At 43.0% G+C, this 22630-nt stretch overlaps 1 protein-coding gene across 4 annotated transcripts in view; it reads right to left on the reverse strand.

Annotated features, from left to right (window-relative positions):
- NTM (neurotrimin) overlaps positions 1 to 22630 on the reverse strand; it is a 935659-nt gene that overhangs the window by 652862 nt on the left and 260167 nt on the right. The window contains exon 2 of one of the 4 annotated variants that reach the window (XM_053203850.1): positions 3534 to 3656. The exons of the other annotated variants lie outside the window; for them this stretch is intronic. Within the exon in view, the coding sequence (XP_053059825.1) occupies positions 3534 to 3591 (58 nt within the window). The 5' untranslated portion in view covers positions 3592 to 3656. The remainder of the gene's footprint in view (positions 1 to 3533; positions 3657 to 22630) is intronic. 4 annotated transcript variants of the gene reach the window in all.

Below are 22630 nucleotides of genomic sequence, written 5' to 3' on the forward strand. Positions count from 1 at the left end.
GAGTAGGCAGGTGGGGAGAGAGGCAGTGTCACTTCCTGGGGCCTGCACGGTTCTGAGTGATTGGCAGGCTCACTTTGCTCTCCCCTAGGCCTGGTATTGAAAGGAAGAGAAGACTCAGAAAGCTGCCAAGAACTATTCCTTACTTTTGGCAAAGATTCTAGGCCTCGTCAGAAAAATCAAGAACTGACTTAGAGATTTGGGGAGGCCGGAGTGAGAGGGGTCATTGGGTAATGACAGTAAGAGCTTTCTTAGATAGTATTCTCTGAGTTGGTCTCCTATTAAGCTTATGAAACAGTATTATACTTCCTATGTCTTTGTCATGATGTAAGAGGCTCAAAGAATTAAATCAATTGCCTCAGGACACAAAGCAAATTCATGGCACATGCAGGCCTCAAACCCAAGTCTTTCTAGGCCCTCACCCAGTTCTTCTTCATCTGCCTTTGCTGGATGCTCCATAGCACAGTCCAGAGGCTGCCTTCATGACCAGGAGTTTGGTTGATTGAAACAGCTAGACAGGAGCAATCCCAGCATGGTTGAACAACTTCCCTTCCCTGTTACCTTCTGCTCTTCTGAGATAATACAGGCAGTATGGGTGGGAGACAAGAGAATAAGAGCAGGGGTATCAGAGTAGGAGACATACACATTCAAATTCAGGCTTCAAGATCAAGCAACCTTGGGCAAATCATCTCATTTCATTAAGCCTTAATTTCCTTGTTTATAAAAAGAGGATGATAAAACCAACATCACAGGATTGTTTTGAAAACAAAATATATGTGAATGTGTGTGGATCTGTGTCTGTGTGTGTGTGTGTGTGTGTGTGTGTGTATTGGTTAGCATGGTATCTAAAACTCAGTAAAGGTTAGTTTTAAAGAAATATAGCAAAATGTTCCTTGCCTGAAGAGTGAGAATTTCAGCAGTCTCCAAAGCAGGCTTTGTGGGGGTGGGAGAAGGCTGGGCTTGTGGAATTCGATAAGTCCTTTGTTTCAGTCTGTAGTAGCTTGTGCTCACTGCCACTTCCTGAAACCCAGTGATCCTAGTGCCCAAGAAACACGAATTCTATCAGACAGTCTGGCCCTCTGCCCAGGCCAGAACTGGTACAGACAGAAGGGTCAGGGAAGGCCATAGAACCCAGAGAGGAGAGAAAAACAGAGGAAGGAAGATCAATGTTGGACCCCACATGATTAACTGTGCCAACCTGGGGCATTGAAACTGGGGAAACTGCCAGATTGATGGATTCCAAGGCAAATGAAGAGCCTGGCGCTTTCAGCATCCAAGCTGTGAAGTGAAACACAGTGGCTGGGCAAGGCATTTGACAGAAGAGGGGGGGGGGGAATGAAATAGATCACCCTTGTACTTGTCTTGGGAAACAATAGCGAGAAGGCAGATCTGATTCTGAGAAAGGTCTTTGCTCCTTGTCACCTTTCAACAGCAAAATCACAGCTTTGTGTGTTTGCATCTAAAAATATGCATTTGCGTGTATGAGTACTTGCAAGTGGTGGTGTGTTTTGGGATATATGAGTGTGCAAGCTCTACCCATTTGTCCTCCTGTTCCACGGGGCACAGTGATCCTGGAGAATGTGTTGTTGGTAAGGTAGGTGCAAATAGAATTTTATTCTCATAGTTTGAGAATTGCAGTGTACTAAAACTATTCAGACATGCCCATGTACTTGCCTATATACTCTGTGGAATTTTTTTCATGTAAAATTAACATATACTCTGTTACCCCTTTATTAATAGGAAATTCCAAAGCATCCATTCCCATCTATTACAATAACCTGGGCCTGGCAATGCCCCCACCTCTGAGCTGACAGGGCATGCTGTGGTGTCCAAAGGAGAAGCCCTGGAGAAAATGCTACCCCTCCCCTCACCATCCAGCTCCTTATTTGAAGACAAGGAACAAATTGTATCGCAGCTTTATTCTGTTGATTAATTCTAAAAAATTATGAATCTTCCAACTAAATCAAGGACTCAATCAACCTCGATCCAAAGGTAGCAAAGAGAAACCTGCAGTTGATAATAAAGGGGCTACAGAAAGCCCTATGGCTAAGACCCCTATCTCCTTGGGTCCCATTGGGCAAAATTCTCAGATTGCCTCTTGGTTGCAGGTTTTCTTCATTTTCAAAGCAGACTGGGATGTGTGCAGAGCTCTTGCTTGGACTGGGACCCAGATAGATGGCAGTTAATTCCCTCCATTTTGCAGGGCCAGTAAGAAGAAGCATCCCCAGTCCTGTCTGAAGCCATGGAAATATAATAGGAGTCACCACATATTCCGTGAAAATATAATAAAAGACCCCAAGCTTGGGATATGACATCATGAAAAGAGATTAAAGAGAGGTTTTGTGATTTTCTCCCATTTCAGAGAGAAAGTTGGGTTTTGAGCTTTTTTCCCTCTTTGTTGAAATTGAGGAAAAGAGAATTTAAGGAATATGTGTGTATGTGAATTTTAGAAATGGAATTAAACACCTTTAATAACAATTCTGGTATTTTTTCCTCTTTTTAAAATTCCTAATGTCTACAGATTTGCCTCTTTTGTGTGGGTGAGATCTTCTCTGAGGTCTTTGGCACAGATTGAAGTTGTTTCTATCTTTCCCCCCTTCCTACCGACCCATCCTCCAATTAATTGTTTATGTCCCTTAATAGGACAGAAGAGAGGGCACATTTTAAATATTTTTTATAGAATGGAGTTTTATGTTCCCAGTCTAGATTTATAGACTGTTAAATAGAATGTTTTACATTTGTTTCTCTTTCTCAAAGAAAATAACAAATACTTGTGGGCAGAGCCATCAGTCAATTACTTCAGGGGATCTTCTGCAAATAACAGGAAAAATAAAAGCACCTCTGCCTTACTCTTAAGGGAGAGCAATGGAATTTCAGAATAGTGGAAAACCCAAATTACTCTTGAACTTCAAAATGGCTTCCTTGAATGACCAAGAAGAAGTAAGGACACTATAAGGACAAATTAGCCTCTAGATTTAGAAAGCCACTCTTGCTTCACACTAAGGAGGAACTAAGTGGTATTTTAGCCTTAGTGACCAGGCAGGCACAGAAAAGTACACCCACAACAATTAGACACACCTTAACATTAAGTAAATGATTGTTAATGTACCAGAGGACCTTCATTTCCCCACAAATTCCACAGATCTCCTTTCTGTCCAAAAATTGCCGTACCATTTGTAGTCAGATCGTGACAGAAATGATCATCTTCCAATTCCTAATGTTCCAAAGTTTTACTTCGGCCTCTCCAGCTGTAAACACATTTTTCCCCTACTTCCTCTACTGGCAATGCACAGCCAAGTAGCTGAATCATCACATCAGACACAAAAGTCCAACTCATTTTAGAATCAAAACTTCACCAGAGAAAAACCCCTTGGAGACCGACCTCTTTCCAAGAGCAAAGGTGTCTCCCATCTCAAAAGCCACAACCATGACCGGGACCTCTCGTCCTCAGGAAAGGCATTCACCACAGACTCTGGGGGACGAGCCTCCCCCTCGCCTGTCTGTGCAAAGGGATGATGAATTCAGTGGGCACCTACCTTTGCTGCCCCTCGACTGCCACCTCTTCCCACCTTCCCCGTTTCTTTTTCCGCTCATTTTTTTTTCCACTTTAAAAACATCCAACTTTGCCTTGGGGATGAGCAGAATGAAATGTCACTTACCTATAAAAAGAGAGACAGAAGAGAAAGCCATGCATCACATTACATACAAGTTCTTTGAAATCAAGGCCAGCTTCTGACTTTGAAACTGTAACAATGAGTGAATATTATCTTTTCATCCTACCTTTCTATATTTAATGAAACGCGAGATTTTGCAAGAAGCCCATCCCCAGGGCCCATCCTCCCCTTCATGATTTTCCTTTTGTTTTGTGGCCGCTTGCTGCCCCTCTCCTCCACCCTCACCTCCCACTGCTTGCTCCCTCTCTTCATTGAGGAAAGGTCAGGAAGGAACTGGGGAGATGCAGACCTTATACACCAGGGGGGGACTTCGGGCATGGGCACTGAAGTTGTGAGGTGTGTGGAGCCTCTTTTCTCTCAAGCAGGGCCTTGGTGACCTGGGGTCGAAGCTGATCATTGCCTATTCAGGAGGGAGGTCGCAGTCCCCACAGGGTGACTCTCCATCTGCAGCTCTGGGACCTTTTCAAATGGCCCAGGTTCTGAGACTTTCTCCTCTCTCCCTCTCCTGGCTCCCCATCACTCCTCCTTGTTGGAATGAACTCGTGTAAGGTTTCTATCCCCTGCTTTGTCACACAGCATCCATGGTGTCACCTTAGTACTACTCGCAGTTCAGATCTGCTTCTACAGAATTTGCTTACGGCCAGTGTGAATGGCCTGGGTCATTTTCTCTCTCCCCTGCTTCAAAGTGGGATCCAATTTGGTCCATGTTTGTTCTAGGAGACCCTCTGTCTGAGAACTGCAGGATGGTGGATCCACACCTTACTGGGTTTCTGATCGCAAAGGCTCATGTTCTTCACACCACAGGCTCCCCACAGCCCTGTGGGTCCCCCACGTCCCTCTGCCACAGGGGAAGCTGGGCTTCAGCTTTCTGCTTCAAGAACAGCCCCTCACAGTCCCCTAATGTGCTAAATAGTTTAAAATCGATTTCAGTGGCCTGCCAGTATCTTTTTATTTTTATGCCTGAAAAACTCAGCTCTTTTTAGCCTCTTCTTGGAGATTTCAGTTTTGTGGTTTTTTCTGCCCCAAGCTTCTCTGAGAACCTCTGTGGAGGACACCCCAGAGCTGAAGGTTGTTGAATTGAAAAATAACCACTTGTCCCCCATATGACCAGGTTTAATACTACACCCCCCAAAGAGATGCTGGCTTAGGATGCTCTGCGAAAAATGGAATCATGGTAAATATTTTCAGGAAAGTCTGCCTCCTTCTTCTCCTCTTGGAGATTTATGACCACATTCTGATATTAAAAACTAGGAGACTGTCCATAGTGAAAGGCCATGCTTAGGCTTTTCCTAAAATGATTTTACTCAGATATTCTTCTTCTTGCACACGAGTTAAAGCCCCCTACTTCAGAAGGATGGCTCTGTCCCTGCTGTTTTGTATGGATCTTATACTAAGGGTAACTGATTTGGTCTTATCACAGTCTGTGGCCAGGGGATCCTGGGAGTGATATGCAGCTCCCCGACATGCCCTGTGGGAAACCAGGCCCAGCATCCCAGGCTCTGGTTTGTCTCTGCCTCTCACCCAATGCAAAGAGTCCCCTTGCTGGGTCACCAGCAGCTGCTTCTGTGAGCTGGGGAGACTTCTAAACACCCTGCATACACCACTGGGATGCTGCAAGGCTGAGTGATACTTTAAATGTGCTTTGTAAACTATAAAGAGCAAATAGTTTTAAGGCTGTGGTGTTCGGCACTGCTGTCCTTGGGCTGCACTCGTGGAGAGAGACTGAGAACACTGGGTTTCAGCTGCCCAGGGCAGCTGGTGAGGAATGTGTGACTTTTGTTTTCCCCAGTGAATGAGAAGGCAGGAGCTAGTGTGCCTTGATTACTTCCCCTCCTCTGAGCCCTGAGGGAGGGAATTGATCTTGTAGGCTTTTTTTCCATCTTTAATATCTATGCCTACGAGTTTCCCTCTGTTGCACAGGAATGATTTCTCTGCCTTCTCAGTGTTTACACCTTTCAAAGCTTGTAATCCTGTTCCATCTCTGCTCTGCTGCTTTGCAGCTGGGCAAGTTTCTCAGTAGACCAAGAACCTGTACATGGGGGCAGGAAAGAGAGAGGTGTTGAATCAGATCTGGAGGGAACGGTGTCTGTCTGCCTCCATTATCACTTTTTTTAATGTTTATTTATTTTTTGAGAGACAGCAAGAGCTCATGAAAGTAGGAGAGGGGCAGAGAGAGGGGGACGGAGGATCCAAAGCAAGTTCTGTGCTGACAGCCGCAGACCTGATATGGGGCTCGAACTTGCGAACTGTGAGATAATGACCTGAGCCGAAGCCCTAGGGAAGATCAACTGACTGAGCCACCCTGGCACTCCTCCATTATCACTTTTAAGGAGGAACAAATAAGCATTACAATAATGGCATGTCAATGTATGTGCATTAACTGCAACCCTTGGACGACTTGGGGGATGAGTATGTGTGGGAAATCTCTGTAGTTTCTGCTCAATTTTGTTAAAGCCTAAGACTGCTCTAAAAATTAAAGTTTATTAATTAAAAAAGTCACACTCCTTAGGTTTTCATTTTTTCAAGAAAATATTCTTGATTACGATGTATGTGCAAGGTCCAGAATGAATTCCAACAGAACAGGGGAATTCTGGGGGATGACGGCATGTTCTTTGTACCGTCCCCACAGTAGTCTTCGCAGTGCCTTTTTCTGGCCCACGTGGAGGGCATGAGAAAATGGGACTCGAGTCTCAACCCTGGGAGAACTTAAAACCTTCAAGAGAAGAGAGGAATATAGAAAGTTTGGGAAATACTCAGAGAGGCAGAAATGTTGGCCCATGTGTTCCTCCCCCTCATCTTTGGGAATCATATCTAACATTTAAGTCCAGCTTCCGTGCTATGCCCTCTGATGCTGGCTCACCTCACAGTGCTTGACTCTCTGCACCAAACCGCTTGCTGCTTGCAGTGGGTTTTAGCACTTCTTCTCTTGGGCCGTTTATGAGAGACCTGTTGTTTCTCCTCTACCACATTGTGGCTTTGCAAACTTGGCTACACCTAGCCCAGACTTTACTGCAAAATGAGTTATAAGAAAACTTTAGGTTCCAGACCTTTGGAATTTGGAATTGCAGATAAGAAATTGTGGATCTCTGTAGACTAGATACTGTCATGGCTCTGGGACTGCAGAGATGAAAGCTATGATCCCTGTCTTTTTCGAGTCTAGAGGGAAAACAGACGAGGAGTCGCTGAGTCATAATATGACATCAGAGCTGACAGGACAGGGGCAATCACAGGGTGCTATTGGAGGACAGGGCACCCGTATCTTTCATTTGGGTGCTGAGAATAATATAAAAGAAAAAAAAACCTGGAATTCCATGGAGACTATCAGGGAACACTTCAAAGAAGACGCTGGCCCTTTTTCAGCTGTTCCCACTGCAATGCTGCATTAAAAATCTGCTGACCACCTTCTGTCCCCCATATTTCCAAGGTAAGGACAAGATGGCCTTTGGTTAGTCCCTGCTTGCACTGCAGAGCACCTCTGCCATGGAATTCTTGAAGCTGACATGTCCGCAGGCGGGGGTCAGATGCCCACCTTTGTGAAGAGCTGGGAACCCAGACAGGAATTCACTCTGCAGATGAGGCTGACTTAACATTCAGTGCCCACTCAAGGCACTACAAGCACTATCCATTCCGTTGTTGTTGTTGTTGTTGTTGTTTGGCTGCTCTTTATAGGGCCATCGTAAAACTGCAAGGAGTGACAGCCTAACTGTGCAAAATGATTTTAACTGAAGAGGCTCTACTTCTCTAGATCTCCATTCCTGACTGTAACAGTGAGCATGAAGTATGGCCAGGTAACCCATTCAGTCCCACAGCCAGGAAATCTCCTAAGACTTTGAGAGTTAAGAAAGGATGCCCATCATAGAGCACAGAGCACTCAGCAAATTTGAAATGTACACATCAAAATGTAGTTCAAGTACTTTCATAGAAGTTGGTCATCTTCCAGGAGAAGGGTTTATGTATATCTATATATCTATATCAACTATATCTATACCTATGTTGATATGTATCTACATCCAATGTGGGGCATGACCCCAAGATCAAGAGTCTCATGCTGATCTTGAGCCAGCCAGGCACTCCCAGGAGAAAGGTTTAACTGACAGTTGCATATTTACTCCAAACTTGGGCCCCATACTGGCTCTGGTCTTGAGCCAAGACTAGCTTTTCTTACACCCTCTCTCTGATGGCTTCTGAGCCTTCTAAGGAGATAGAATGCAAAGGAAAGTGTTTGGATCGAGAGCTCAACAGTGTCCCTCTTCTCCTCCCCTTACACCCACACTGCTTTTCTATACCACTGGGAGTCTGCAAATCCATCCACATGAGCCCTGATGCCACATCCGTGCTCTGTGACCATCAACAGCACCTCTGCAACAGGCCATGTATGGTCAACGATCTGTGTCATCCCCCATCTCTGTCCATGCCACTGGGGGTATGACTCCTACAGATCTGAAGATATTCTCTTAGTTCAGAGGTACATATCACAGTCCCCACTATATTGCTGGAAGGAAAAGAAATGAGGATTGCTTTTGAGTCTATTTAGGTAGAAAAATTATGTAGATGTACCTAGATGTACAGCATGTTTAGGTAAGTGTTCTAAAATGCAGTGGGATGGATCTTAAACTTCTTTTCCAGCCAGCTGTCCAAATGGGATGGAGGTGGGGTGGAACCTCTCAGACTTTTTCCTATGTTCTCTTCTTCTCTGACACAGAACACTGGTGAAATGCAAATTCTACCTCTCCTACCCACATTTTCTCCAAGCTCTGGAGAGAGAGGTCTGCTACTAACACTCTGTTGGTGGGAAAACTGAGGCCCAAGGAAATGTTAGCTGGTTTCTGGTGAATGCATAAGGAACAGTGGAAAGTCTCTGGCTCATGTGTTCTCACATTCTGTCCTAGGATGGGGGAGGAGGGCTTCCCAAGAGCTAGGAAACATGTCCATGGTGAGATGGGGCACATGCCAAGATGGACAATGAATCTGGTGCCAGCCTGTCAGAAGGAAACTGGATTTATGCTGTCCTGAGGTTTCTGTTGGAGACCAGAATTCCTCTGAGTAATGCTTTTTCCTTTCCCTTCATTGCTTCACACAGAGCTTGGCTGGGTAGATTTTTCTTTTCTTTGCAGTAGGTATATTTATCGATTTTCACAATCAGACACCATCACGTGCTAAACATCTAAGAGATCTCAATTGTATTCCAGATCAGCTCCACCCTTCTTTTTCCACCACTTCTAGATAAGGACTGGAGGAGAAGCAATGTCAAGGGAGAGGGCCTGAGACTGAGCTCAGTACAACCCACTTTCTGCATTAAGCCTGCAGCCCCCTCTGTGATTCTGACACAAAGCGGTAGAGCACAGCCACCTATGCGAAACCAGCCGTGCCAGCCACTACCCTGTGTTTCCAGCAAGCCCCAGGAACTGCTACTAACCTCGCCTGGCTAAACATTGCCTATTTATCTGTGAGATGTCTCCAGAAAGGAAGGTGAGAGGTGCCAGCTTACATGTTACTAATTAGCATCTTTTCCTTAATGACTGTGAAAATGTCTGGAAATTGCTAAGAATTCTACAAAACAAAAAAGCATAGCAGCCGAAGTTGTTCTGGGGTAGGGTAAGCATCTGAGAGCCCTTTTTCTCAACAGCTGCACTTTTAGACTTCTCCACTTTGACTGCACATTAGAATCACCTAAGTAGGTTTTCAAATCCTGCTATCCAAATTTAATCGCATCCAATGACATCAGGATCCCTGGGAGTAAGACCCAGGAGTTGGCGTTTTTAAAAAACACCCAAGTGATTCCAACATGCAGTCACATTTGAGAACCAGGAAACTTGGAGGGCTGTGGAAGCACAGACTGTTAAGCTGTTCCCATTTCTGATTGGGTAGTTCTGAGGAATAGCTTGAGAATCTGCATTTCTACAGAGTCATGGATGATTGTTCTGGTAGGAGACCAGACTTAGAGAAGCACTGCATTAGATGGTTTCTGAAGTTCTTAGAAAAATGGTCTGCAGAAGTTATTTCCTATTAAAATGACAGGTTTGAGAGCTGTGAGGTCTCTTTAACTCTTACTAGGCTGACCTAGAACAGATATGAGTGTACTGGCCCTGCCATTGAGCAGGGAGGTCCACCTGGCTTTTCCTTGTCTTCCTAGGGCTGTGCCTACAGAGAAAACTTTCTATGAAAGAGGCTTCCACAGCCAAAAGAAAAAGAGGCCAGTGTTCCCTTCTCCCACCTCTGCTACTGTCAGAGAATTGACTTTATTCCTTTAAAAAGGAATCCTGTGATCCAACCAATAGCTTCCAGAGGACAGAAACGAGGTTATCTTATAGTAGCATCACCGAGTACAGTCGCATGCAGAAGACACGTGTTATAGTAATGCTGAGTTAACCAAAGGATGAACAACCCATTTTATGGGCAGGAAAACCACAAGGCTCTTACATTGGAGAGAGAGGCATTATGTGCTTAATCCATGAATATTTAACAAACACCTCTGTGAGTGCCACAACCACTTTTCTAATAAGGCTGGAGGCTATAAAAACCTGAGACAGGGTTTATTTATTTGGTTGTTTGTTTATTGATTGATTGATTACATGGACTTTTGTAATTCACACCCTCCTTTCAGCAATATTTATCACCAATGCATTCCATAAGCCATTTTTCTGGAAAACCTAGAAGGAGGCAGAGGAAGCAGATATCAAAGAGGGTGCTCTTGGGTGCCCTCCCCACCTTTGTTCTTATACTGGAAGCTGTTCCAGGACCCCACATGCATGGGGGTCTCAAGCTCTCTGCCCAAGACATTTGGAAGGAGCCAAGGGCTGGCCCCACCTCTACATCTTTCTAAAGATCTCCTACTTTCCTCGGCTGAGAACTGGAGACAGCTGCAGCATGATGCATGTTGATTGCACAGCACTTGTCCACCTTCTGATAGGGGCAGGCACATGCCCACTGCATAGAGGTAGACACATTTCCCTGTGTGGTAGACACATTTCCTTGTGCCCTACACTTCGCTCAGCTGAGGCAGGGGAGGGAAGGAGCGGAGGGGCGGTATTCTCTCCCTCCCTCTGAGCTTGTTCATATAGTCAAACACAGAAGCCCTGCTGTGACTGTTGATCACATCCAAAGCAGAGGCAGGTTTTGAAATTCATCAGAGATTTCTCCCACAGCTGCAGCCAGCCAGGCCTGAGCCTCACCCTCCCCACGGCCCACCGGCTGCTGTCAGCCCCCAGTGGGAGCCGACAACTATGAAGTTGTCTTTCTCAAGTCCCACATCTGTTTCTTGAGGCGAAAAGAGACAGTGGGTGAAGGAATATATCTAAAACTGAAAGAACAAAGAGGGAAAGAAAAAGAACCCCTTTAGAAAAAGATCCTTAAGAAAGGAGAACTTAACCGAGAGACTGCTGGGAACTCTGTCTTCTTTCCTTCCTTCTCGTTCTTTCTGGAGATGGTTCTGCGGTCCACACGCTGTACATCAGTGGGGACCTGGTGACCACACCAGCTTCCTCTAGCCCCTGGTGAGTAATTGTAGAGGCTCATCATGTAGGCTGGTGCTGTAATAATGCTATAGCCTATGATCTATGGATTTTATGGGGATTTTTAGGAGATTGGTAATAAGGTTGCTCGAGTAAACAGTCTGGCAGAACAGTAAAAGACAAAGGTGATACACAGGTTGCATTCTAAGTGGATTTCTGAAGGTGGAGTGACTGTGAGAAGCTGCCACATGGTCCAAGGTTTGCTTCCTGGACTGAGGGTCTGGAGCCGCTCTGCTTGCTAAGATTCCTGCCCCAGTGCCGGGAGGTGAAAACACATGGTGTGGTGCACTTCCCTTGTTTGCTTATTCATTGATAAGACTATGGATATATTCCTTCCTCTTCCCTTCAGGGCCAAGGGAACGCTGAGCAGCCAAGGCAGGGCCTGTTGGAGTAAGCCACTCCCCAGGGCTTCTAGTTCTAGCATTCCAACTCCACAGAACACCCAAGAAAGTAAGAGAAGTAGAGGATAGATCTCTCCTCAACGCAGCACCCACTCTGGCTCTTTCTACAATTAAGGTGAGTCAGGTGGCATCTTGCTCCAAGCTGAACTTCTGCCCATTTGGCAACATGGCCTAACAGCAATCTTCCAAAAGGATTAAAACAAAGGTGGGTTGAATGCTTAGGAAGGTGAGCCATCAGCTGTGTGAAATTGGGTCTGGACCTCATGCCAAGAGAACCAAGACAGAAGCACAATCTTATGTGGTTCTGTTTTGCAGCTATTGGAAATCTGAGAATTATCTGGATACCAACCTCCTAAAAGATGTATTTGGTTGCCAAGCAAGCCTCATCAGGCTATATTATCCCAAGCCCTTTCTCAATGGAAAAATATCACAAGTATAGTGTACCTATTATGCGCCTCACAGTGTAAATGTTCCCTTCATGTAAATTAGCACTGCATTTGATACTCATATGAAGGCTTAGAAGGTCAAAATTATTTTACATTCCCATTTTACAAAAGAAGAAACTGGTGTCCGGGAGGTTGTCATTTGCCCCAGGTTACAAGTTGTTAACTCCTAGATCTACAACTTGGATGCAGGACCCAATTCCTGTGCCCATTTTCTAAGGGTTCTGATAAAAGAGTGTCAGGTTCCTGTATGAGGGCAGCACGTCTGGAGACCACCTCTAGAGGTCTTGGGTCTGTACGGAACTGCTCACAGAGCTCCTTGGAACAGCACAGCTGATGAACTGACCTAAGTACTCCCTTCCTAGTGGATTTCATTTTGGCTTTTATGCTTTCTTCATTTGTCCCCGGGAAGCAAACATTTAAACTTATTAGCCCTGAGCTGAATGTATATCCGAGAATCCTACCAATGTCAGTGAATAAAATCTATCCTTGGCATCCAAGGAATCCCACTTAAAAATTTACAGGGACATCTGGGTGGCTCAGTTAGTTAAGTGTCCAACTTCATCTCCGGTCATGACCTCAAGGCTTGTGGATTAAAGCCCCTCATTGGGTTCTGTGCTTATGGCTTGGAGCCTGGAGCCTGCTTCAGATTCTGTGTCCCCTGTCTCTCTGCCCCTCCCCCACTTGTGCTCTGTCTGTCTGTCTGTCTCTCTCTCTCTGAAAACTAAATAAACATTAGGGGCCCCTGGGTGGCTCACTTGGTTGAGCATCCAACTTCAGCTCAGGTCATGATCTCACAGTCTGTGGGTTCAAGCTCCATGTCAGGCTCTGTGGTGACAGTTTGGAACCTGGAACCTGCTTTGGATTCTGTGTCTGCCTCTCTTTCTGACCCTCCCTTGTGGTCTCTCAAAAATAAATAAATAAAAACAATTTAAAAAATTACTTTTAAATGTATCCAATTGATTTGGCCACAGATAATAGCAAGTGGCTAATTTAATCACTGGTTAGGATTTATTCAACTTTTTATTATTATTATTATTTTTTTTTACTAGATACACTTGACTAGAGCTTATATGGTGGTTAATACATGTTACATGAAAATTAACTGATTATCAAAAACATATTTATGAAGGATTAATTCTGCAAAAACCACCTACACAGAATCTATCAAAGTAAATCCTTGATAGATGCATATTCTGGGAGCTTAATTTAAATTGTTTTCACAAAGCAATCTTAAAGTAAATACTTCCAAGATGAGTTGGTAATTGAAGAAGCCAGGAAATAGTTTCTTGTTTTGTTAACTAAAAAAAGGCAGTAGTCTTGGTCTTTTTCATCTACAGAGTTTCAAACCACATGTAAAAAAATAAAAAATAAATAAAAAACAAGACATAAAGAAAAATCTAGGAATCCAGATCAGTAGATTTCATTATATTGATGATTAATGGTATCAAAAAGCCTGAAAACATTTTGAGTTGGCACTGGAATAGCCTCGTGTCCCCCAAAAATGTCTCATTTATCATCCTGTGAGGAAGGCAGAGGGATTTTTAGAAGTTTCCTTGAATTATGCAACAGAATTGACCAGTAATTATATATTTTTTAAAACAGACATTTTTTCCTGTCGCATTTTTAGCTCATTTCTTTTAATGAGGGCATAGCAGTGATGAGAACCAGCCAGTCACTTGTCTCCCTACATCCCTCAACCCTCCTTAATCTGGTGATGATGATGATGATGACTTTATGGAGAACTTTCTATGAACCAGGTGCATACTCTCACTTTTCCTCATAAACAGTTTGGTTATCTTTGCTCTTTTCCGGGCTTTACTGAGAAAACAGGGACGTCTAGATCTAAATGCAAGATTGGGGTCTTGGAAGCTACAGAGAATAGAAAGGAGCAGAATTAGAGGTGAGGGCCCAGGGGAGGAGTGTGGGTCTCCTGCATCAAATCAGGACAAAAATCCAGGAGCAACAAAAGCCCCTGGGCCTGGTTCACCAACATACACCTTACGGATGCGAGGATGTGATGCCCCAATTTAACATGGCATTGTTCTTCGAATCCTTGGGGAAGATGGAGATTGTATCTTCCCAACATTTGCTGCTTCTGTCTTCCCTGCCCTCCCCTACAACCTAAGCTCTTAGTGAAATAGCACCCTGTTCTAGCTCATAGTTCCAGTCCACTGTGGATGGCAGGAGAGACTTGGACAGCATTATATCTCCCTGGGCTTTGTTTCTCTCATTGGAAAGACTGGGGAAGTAAGAGTGAGTGATACCTAAGATTTCTTCCTGTGTAACTGTCTATAGTTCACTTTATCAGGCCAGTTGGAAAGAAGTTTGTTTGTTCAGACTTTCAAGCCATAGCCCTGAACCACTGTTCACCTGTTGACAGGCCACTTGAATCGTATGGGAGGGGGTTCAGTGTGCAGAATGGTAACTTTGCAAAACAAATCCATTTTACAATAACTGATATCTTGGACGTTTGTACTCCAAAAGTCAAGAAAGGAAAGCACAAAACCATAGATTATTCATAAACTGTCATTCACTTTCCTTTCACCTACCTGGCCATCTCTGTTGTCTTGGAATTTAGGAATATTTAAACCACACACACCACACACACCACCACCACCACCACCACCACCACCACCACCACCAGTTTCTGATCTATCTGCTTCTACTGAATGAGGTGATTAACTCCTTGACCTTATGGAACACTAACGTGACCTCAGAGAATAGATAGAATCTTGTTATCTTGTAATGAGTTTTATGGCTTATTTCAGTTCGTTTTAGCCATGTTTCTCCAGTGATTAAGGCAATTATCAGCCTATGCATTTCAGGATTATGAATTATGGAGCTCTCTCCAGGTACTGAAAAGGCCTTGGGAAGGCTCAAACCATTTCTTATCTGATCAATACCTATTCCCACTCTCCCCCCACCAACATTCATAAGCAAATACTGCATTCTGTTTCTGGAAGCCCTGCTTTTTCCTCTATCTTAAACTCACATATGGTTATCAAAGCAGTGACTTTTAGATTTAAGTGATTTAAGTAAATTCCCTACTTACTATTAACTGGTGCCATGTGTTTTCACTACCATTATTATTACTCAAATTTAGGCAAAGAAATCTTTCCATCTTCTACTACAGTGTTATCAAGGAAGTGGCAGTGCTTAACTGAACACTTGTGGTTGTCAGCAAAACAACCTGTCACCACGCACCTGGCGTGTGACATGATGAAATGAACAACCTTAGACGCAACATCGGCAGGTGCCACAGGCCCACTTTTGTCTCTGGCTCATGCTTCAGTATTTGTCAGCTTCTTTTGGCTTCCATTTGAATTCACGTGACCCAGAGTGATTTTTATTCTTCTATTTCCTCTTTCTGGATGTGCCAGAAAAAAAGCAGTTCATGAATTCAAGAGGAATGTGCAACAAATCTTAGGTTCTATATCTTCATGCCACATAATGAAGTATAATGAAAAAAAAGAATGTGGTGACAGCCTACATGCCACCATCCATGTTTTTGTCCCTTCTCTTTTCCTAGTAAGATCATTAAATTTCCTTGGTATTTAAAAAGTGATGGGGCTGGTAAGAGTATATGTTACAAACAGAAATTAGATTGGGGCACCTGGGTGGCTCATTCAGTTAAACATCCAACTCTTTGTTTCAGCTCAGGTCATGATCTTGAGGTTCGTGATTTGAGTCCCTCACTAGTCTCTATAGTGACAGTACAAAGCCTGCTTGGGATTCTCTCTCTTTCCCTCTCTCTCTGCCCCTCTCCTGCTCATTCTCTCTCTCTCTCTTAAAATAAATAAATAAATTTTAAAATTTTTTTAAAAAGAAATTAGGTCCTAAGCTGTACTTAGCTTAGCATGCAATATACACACAAACGAAATTACCTAAAATAAATACTAAAATCATCATTAGTAGGTTAAAAATAAAACACAACTCTTTACCTACAAGGTACAGAAAGGTCAACATTCTTCTCTAAGCTTTGGTACCCAAAAGAGCTAGGAACAATAGTATTTCAACCCTGCATGGTGTAGTGAAGAATCAGATATGAATTTGTATCCAGTTCCAGCATTAACAAACCGTATAACTTTGGACAAATTGTTTAACTCTGATAAAGCTTAATTTTCTCATTTATTCAATGGACATGATTTATATAATTCAGAAATGTGGCAGGAATCAAATGTGATTACGTATAAAAGCACTATACCTAACAGACTGGGAACTCATTGTATGTCAGATTGCTTACTCCTCAGGTTGTTTCTCATACTTTGCCCTTCCTTGTCTTGGAAGTTAAGGGGTTCCCTTAAAGGCCTGTTTACTATAACATTCTGAATTATCCCAAGGTGTGGTGGTTGCCCTCTGTAATGCCATTCCCCAAAGTGAGAGATGCACTGTTCACCCCTAGCACAATTTTATAATTTATTGAGGTCTATTTATGCACATAAGAAGATTCTTAATGGTGATACTCTCAAGTTTGAAGAAAGTTGTGAATTTCTTTCTTTGCTCAGGGCTGGTATTTTCCCTGGATCAAATGCCTCTGAGTCTCAAGGACTTGCTTTGCTATTTCTGGACCCTTCTCCGTGATTCACTTGACCTTTAGTTAAGGAAGGTTGGTGGGGGATATAATCCCACTGATAAATGTGTGAGACTTCATATGAGTTAACCCAGAATTTTCAGCTGGTACTGCGTGGGTGTGAAAGCAAACCTCTTTCTGTACAACTTCAGGTCTGGGAGCTTGCAAGGCAGCACACTGGCTCCATGCCCCCTTTCATATTTTCTGTCTCCATATAATTCTGGACTGAGGGCTTTACACATTCCTTAGTGAACACATTATGGTGTGAACATGACCCAGGAATAGTGAACACATCCTTGTATTTCTTCTATAATATAAAAATCAATACCAAAAAAACAAGAAATATGTCATACTGGGTATAGTAGGTTAAAATTGAAACAAAACTCCAAAAGTTGAAAAAGCTGAGATTGAAACCCCCTCTAGAGTTCATTTCTTTTCAATTTCCCACTCTACATTTCTGGTTGGAGTTATCAAGAACTGTCTGATGAGTATCACACCTATGCCAGAAATTCCTAGCCAAATTGCAGGATCCAGCAAAAAGAAGCTAAGTGAGAGACAATGCACAAGTAATTTTCGTACCTTTTATGCTGAAATGTACTCTAAAACCGTAAAGTACAATTAACAAAATCTGGAACTTCATGTTCATGGAACTAATCTGAAGAAATGGCTGGCTTGCAAAAATGGAAGTCTTGGACATCTTTTCAAATTGGTATGTGTGGAAGGGAAAGAAAGTGGGTTAAGGTATGTGGGGGAAGGGAGTTGGACTTTCAGAGATTTTTCCATGTGAAGTTTAGAAGAAAAGTGAATGCATCAAAAATAGAAGCAGAGAAACGGGCTATGTAGCACATATTTAGGCTTTTGGGTCATGCTGTCTGTGCCTTACTACTTGACCATGCTGTTGAAGTATGATAGAAGCCCTACATCATATGAAAAAGAGTGAGTGTGGTTTCTGTCAAACTTCATTGTAAATATCAGGTAACTTGGCCAGATTTGACCTGAGGGTCATAGCTTGCTGACCCTTGTCTTAGATGATCAATTGTGTGTTTTCCCTTAAAGCCTATTCACAAAATATGTTTCCCTTCTTGTCCACTTCTCTGTGTTAAATATGAAAGTTCACTTTTTTAGCCTCTTACAGGTGTACCTCTATATGTATGTATCTAGAGTTAAGATTGGTCTTGGGGTTTCATACTCTTAATAGAATCTAAGCTTTCTATTTTTGTTTTCAAAGGTCAAGCATCATGGACATTTCTGATGGTGTAGAATGGTATTGGGGTCATGATCCAGTTCCCAACATTAACCTTTATCCATTCTGTGTGCTCCATGTAACCCAGTATGTACAGACCTATCCAAGATCCTATTGGTAGAATGGTATGAAATACAATATTTGACCCTTCCCAAGCTCTGATACAATGAAGAGAGAAGATATATATGAATATAAATATATATGTATCTCCAAGAGCACCTACAAAACTAGCTATGTAGACCTGAATGCATAAGAACTAGAATGTCAAATTAAATCACTGGAAGAGGGCTCTGTGGTGGAGATGTGTTTTAAAATTGGATGATTGTAAAAAGAGTAAGACCTGGCTTGAAGGTAGAGAAGACTTTGCAGAGTTTGGTATAATACTCAGAATTCCTTTCCCGTTTGGCACGTAGGCCTGAATGTGAAACCTGAGGTTGAAATGAAATACCCTTTCACACATTTGTCAGAATGCTTGTTGCCTTTCCCCTCTCTCCAGCCACTGGGCTATGCTTCAGCAGGAGTTTGTGCTTTGTAGACAGGCTGAGAATAGTAAACACTTCTGACAGGAGAAAGGAGGTGCCTCTCCAGAAGGAGGACCTATGGAGGCATGATAGGGTTCTCAAGCACCTGGTCTTGTCACTGAAACTAGATCTCACCATCTCATATCACCATGGGTGGTCACTTAACTTCTCTGTACCTCAATTGTTATAACTATTAAATGGTTAATGATAATATCTACCTCATGTGTATTGTGAAGTGTACTAACTACAAATGAAGTTCATAAAGGAAGTGTTCCCTCCATAGATCTTTCTGTATGGACAAGAATATAAAGACCCCCAGACATCAGTCCAGTGAGGCTTGGTGGAGCCCATGTTTGTCAATATGTCAAGCCTGCCTATTGCAGAAGGAGCATTTGCTAACAATGCACAAGATGGGATAAATGAGGATGTCTCCATTCCCATTATAAAGTACCTGAACATACATGATTTTATTGCCATCCTAAATTCTTTTTCAGGGAAGAAAAAAATCATTTCTCTTCTCACACCAAATGGCTAAAGGAAAATGTACCTTTCAATCTTGTTAAGACAAATCTATCATGCTGATAAAATATTTACAAAAAGAAATTGAGAAATCCTATAAACTAAGCCCCTTGTAATAAATCCATTCCTCAAAGAAATAAACTTTTCTTCTGATGAAAATCCATGTATGAAAGGAATTCTCAATCCCTGCTAGTATACTGAACAATTATCTTATGTAGTATTTGTACAGTAAACTTTTTGTAGCAAGTAATGAATTTGGGCAGCCCCCTCAGCAGGCACAGGCTGAGTAGTAGAGACCCCCTTCCACTGGTACTTTGTAGAGCAGGATGAAGGGTTATAACCAGTCATGCAACAAGGGAAGAGGAAATACTATGGCACAGCATCAGTCACAGGCTCTGGAATGAAATTTCCCAACATCCTATCACGTTCTATTGGAACCAGGATTTTAGGTGATCACATAGATTTCACATCCAGCTATTTATCCCATATGTTCACATTGATTCACATATTCCATGTGGTTAGGTAAAGGTGTAAGAACTCAGTATATCTGGTCCCTCCAGGTGACTTCCATTGTCTGCACCGCACCCCCCCCCCCCAACCCTGACCTCAGAGAGCACCACTCTTGGCTGGGAAGCAAGAGAGGAGGGAGGGATGGCCAAGGATAACAGTAAGAAATCTCTCAGGGAGCTCGCACCTAGCCTCTTACATATTAAGCCAAAGTCATAGCACCAAAATTTCCAGCCCCTCAGCCTCTTACTAGATTCCCCCTCCCCATGTCCAAGCACTGTGTAACCTCCTGTGAGATTCTGCAGAGGTGGTCTTATAACGACAAGAAGTGCAAGATGATAAAAGAAGTACAGAATCTCTGTGCATATGTGATTATGACCATACTGTAAAAAGCCAGGCCCATTTTTAGGCAACATATACCTCCAGGATATACCTCTGGTCTCTGTTTGAGGATTCCCAGATCTCCTTTACATAGCTCTCCCATACATGCTCAGAGCAAGTTTGTACAAGTAAACTCTTGGCCTGATCCATATTCTGTGAGCCACAGATTTGCAGATTTAATGAAGGCAGCACCCATGTCTATGTTTTGCTGTTGTTGGAGCTCCAGCAGCTGGACACAGTCTAGGGCACAGTCGGTGAATGGCTGAACGCATAACAGGCAGGGTTGTTGGGTTGGGTCAGAAGTCCTGCACTTTCTTACAGAAGAATGTGCTTCCTACAGACTCAAGGTGAATGTGTCTGCAAGTTTCTGTGCCCCACAGTCATTAGTGAGAGCCCCCAGGGAGTTTCCAGGCCAGGGCACAGAACAGTAGTTGGTCAGTCTTGTGGACGAAGATATAATGTCACTAATATCATTTGTCTCTTGGGTTTTCTGCCTTCATGACAAGCACTTGGAGCTCTGACTGTGCCTGCTTACAGGTGCACCCAGTACACTGTGTGCTGAAACAGCAGTCTTCCCATAGCCCTGGGCCAGGGCAGGCACAGCCAGGACAAAGCAGGCACATGGAAAGTGTCAGATCAGCAGGTGTCTCCTGTTGATAGAATCATCCTTTAATTCACTCTGAGCTGTGCCATTTAATTACCTTGATCCATGCTTTGTTTTGCTAAAGTGAATGTCACAGATTGAGTATTACTTGCTGAAAATAACAACAGAGGCTTCAATAGTTCTGTAATGGGAGCTGAAATATGATCTCTCTTTTCCCTGGTCCCTTTTCTCATTCTCCTCTTCTCAAATTCCTTTTCAGTTTTTTTTTTGTTTCTTTTAAGAGTAAAATGTAAAATATTAATTTTGAGCAGAAGTAAAATTAAGCCCTCTGGAAATGATTCTGGGAAACCGAGCCATAGCCTGACTTAATTAAGAAGTGATTATGCTGAAGAGCCTATATTAAGGCTTCACGTTCCTGGTACATACAGAATTGCTTTTAGAGAAGTCAAGTCAGGCAGCAGAGGGGGACTGAGGGAGGGAACACGATGATAATTGGTAGATGAGAAAAGGCAATGGTGTTGTAAATGTGATGGAAAAAAATAGTACAGAAAATGTAAATAGGCTTGGAGATTTCTCAATACCATCTTTCAGGAAGGTCAAGACGAGAACGTGGATGCCCATCACTATGTTATCCAAAGTCTTTGGATCACTCCAGGATGGGCCATCTCCATTCGTCTCCCTACTCCTCCAGCTCAGGTGTCTGAGGAGGCAGGGAAATGGACTTGTGTGTAACAAAACTCCAGGGAATGTGGTTAGCCCCCTGCTGCTGTTAGGATGGCAACAACTAATTAGCCCCACAAATTTATGGGCTCCAGGATGTGAGCAGATGGGTATTTAAGTTAACAGCAGATCCAATTTGTCCTCCATTAATTCCAGAGTGATACCTGAGTTTATTGGAGTTTTATATTGTTTCATCTGTTTCAAAGTCAGTTCTTGCACTTCCCCAAATTGTTATTCTTTTGACAAGCAACTATCTGGATCTGTCTCCAGTTTGTAGAATGGAGTACCTACTCAACTCCAAACTTCTTTTACTTCCAAATATGTTGAAGACTCCTGATGGAGCTTCAGCCTGGAGCTCTCTTCCCAATCCTTCCCATTTCCCAGTCTCCATTTGGTATACTCACTGTCCATGCAGCTTGATCAATTGTTCCACCGTGGCTGTACTTTGTGGCAGGCAATGGCCCTGGCATAAAAATCATCAGAAATTTGATGGGTATCTCTTTTTGCTCTCTACTTCATTTAAGAACCATTTTAAACAGAAAATTCTTAAAATCCAGAAAATGGGAGTTTTAAGAAAACCCAGGGATCATTTACAATCTGGAGTACCACTCATGGCCACCATCTCTGCTCTTATTTCTCAAAAAAGAGGGGCTGGCATTGGAGAAGGTATACAGGCTGACAGCTCAAGTCCCCCAGATTAGCCTCAGTTAATGAGATTCAGATCTCCTTCCTCATTTTGAGTTCACCAGAGCAGACGGTTTGGGGGTGGTCTCAGAGAGACCTCATAGTCATGGTGCTGTGATTCTACCACCTAACCCCTACCTGCAGCAAAGACATTCCCCTTTAGTCTGCTTTATTTAAAAAGGGTTCTATTGTGAAATACCTTTAGAAAACCACCAGTCTCCTCTAACTCCTTTCTTTTTATAAGAAAAAACAAACAAACAAACAAGCAAACAAACGAAAACCTAAGGCTCAGTAAGGCTAGTGACTTATCCAAGGTCACAGTGGTGGACAATCAAATGAAACTCCTCAGGCCCCTTCACACTTCACAGACAGGCTATCACTTCACTACTCAGTCTAGCGACTTAGGAAATCACCATCATTTTCACCGTTACCATAATGTTGATCTGGGTACAGAATGTAAGTCTGACCAGAGAAATTAGCAAGTAGTTACAGTGTAGACATCCATTAATTGTCCTAAAGTGGTGAACAAACATAGAGGGACACCTCCTAAGAGTGCATGTTTTCTTGCGTAGACCAATTTCTGATCTCTTGAGCAACATCATCCCCATCATTCCTTTTGTATGTGTACTGATAGGAAACATTCAGTGCTAATTTTAGTGTCTGGAAAAAGCAAGTAACTCATTAAGCACTGTAATCTGGCAGGAAAAAAATGGTAGACACTATAAGTCTTTGGTCACCAATGAGAAGAAACCATGTGTCAGTCATTCTCAGCCTCAGCTGGGCATCAACATCACCTGTGAAGATTTTAAACAATTCCGATCTCTAGATCTCTCCTGGAGATCTCGGTTCAGT

This window comes from Acinonyx jubatus, chromosome D1, assembly GCF_027475565.1.
Source record: "Acinonyx jubatus isolate Ajub_Pintada_27869175 chromosome D1, VMU_Ajub_asm_v1.0, whole genome shotgun sequence".
Classification (NCBI taxonomy): domain Eukaryota; kingdom Metazoa; phylum Chordata; class Mammalia; order Carnivora; family Felidae; genus Acinonyx; species Acinonyx jubatus.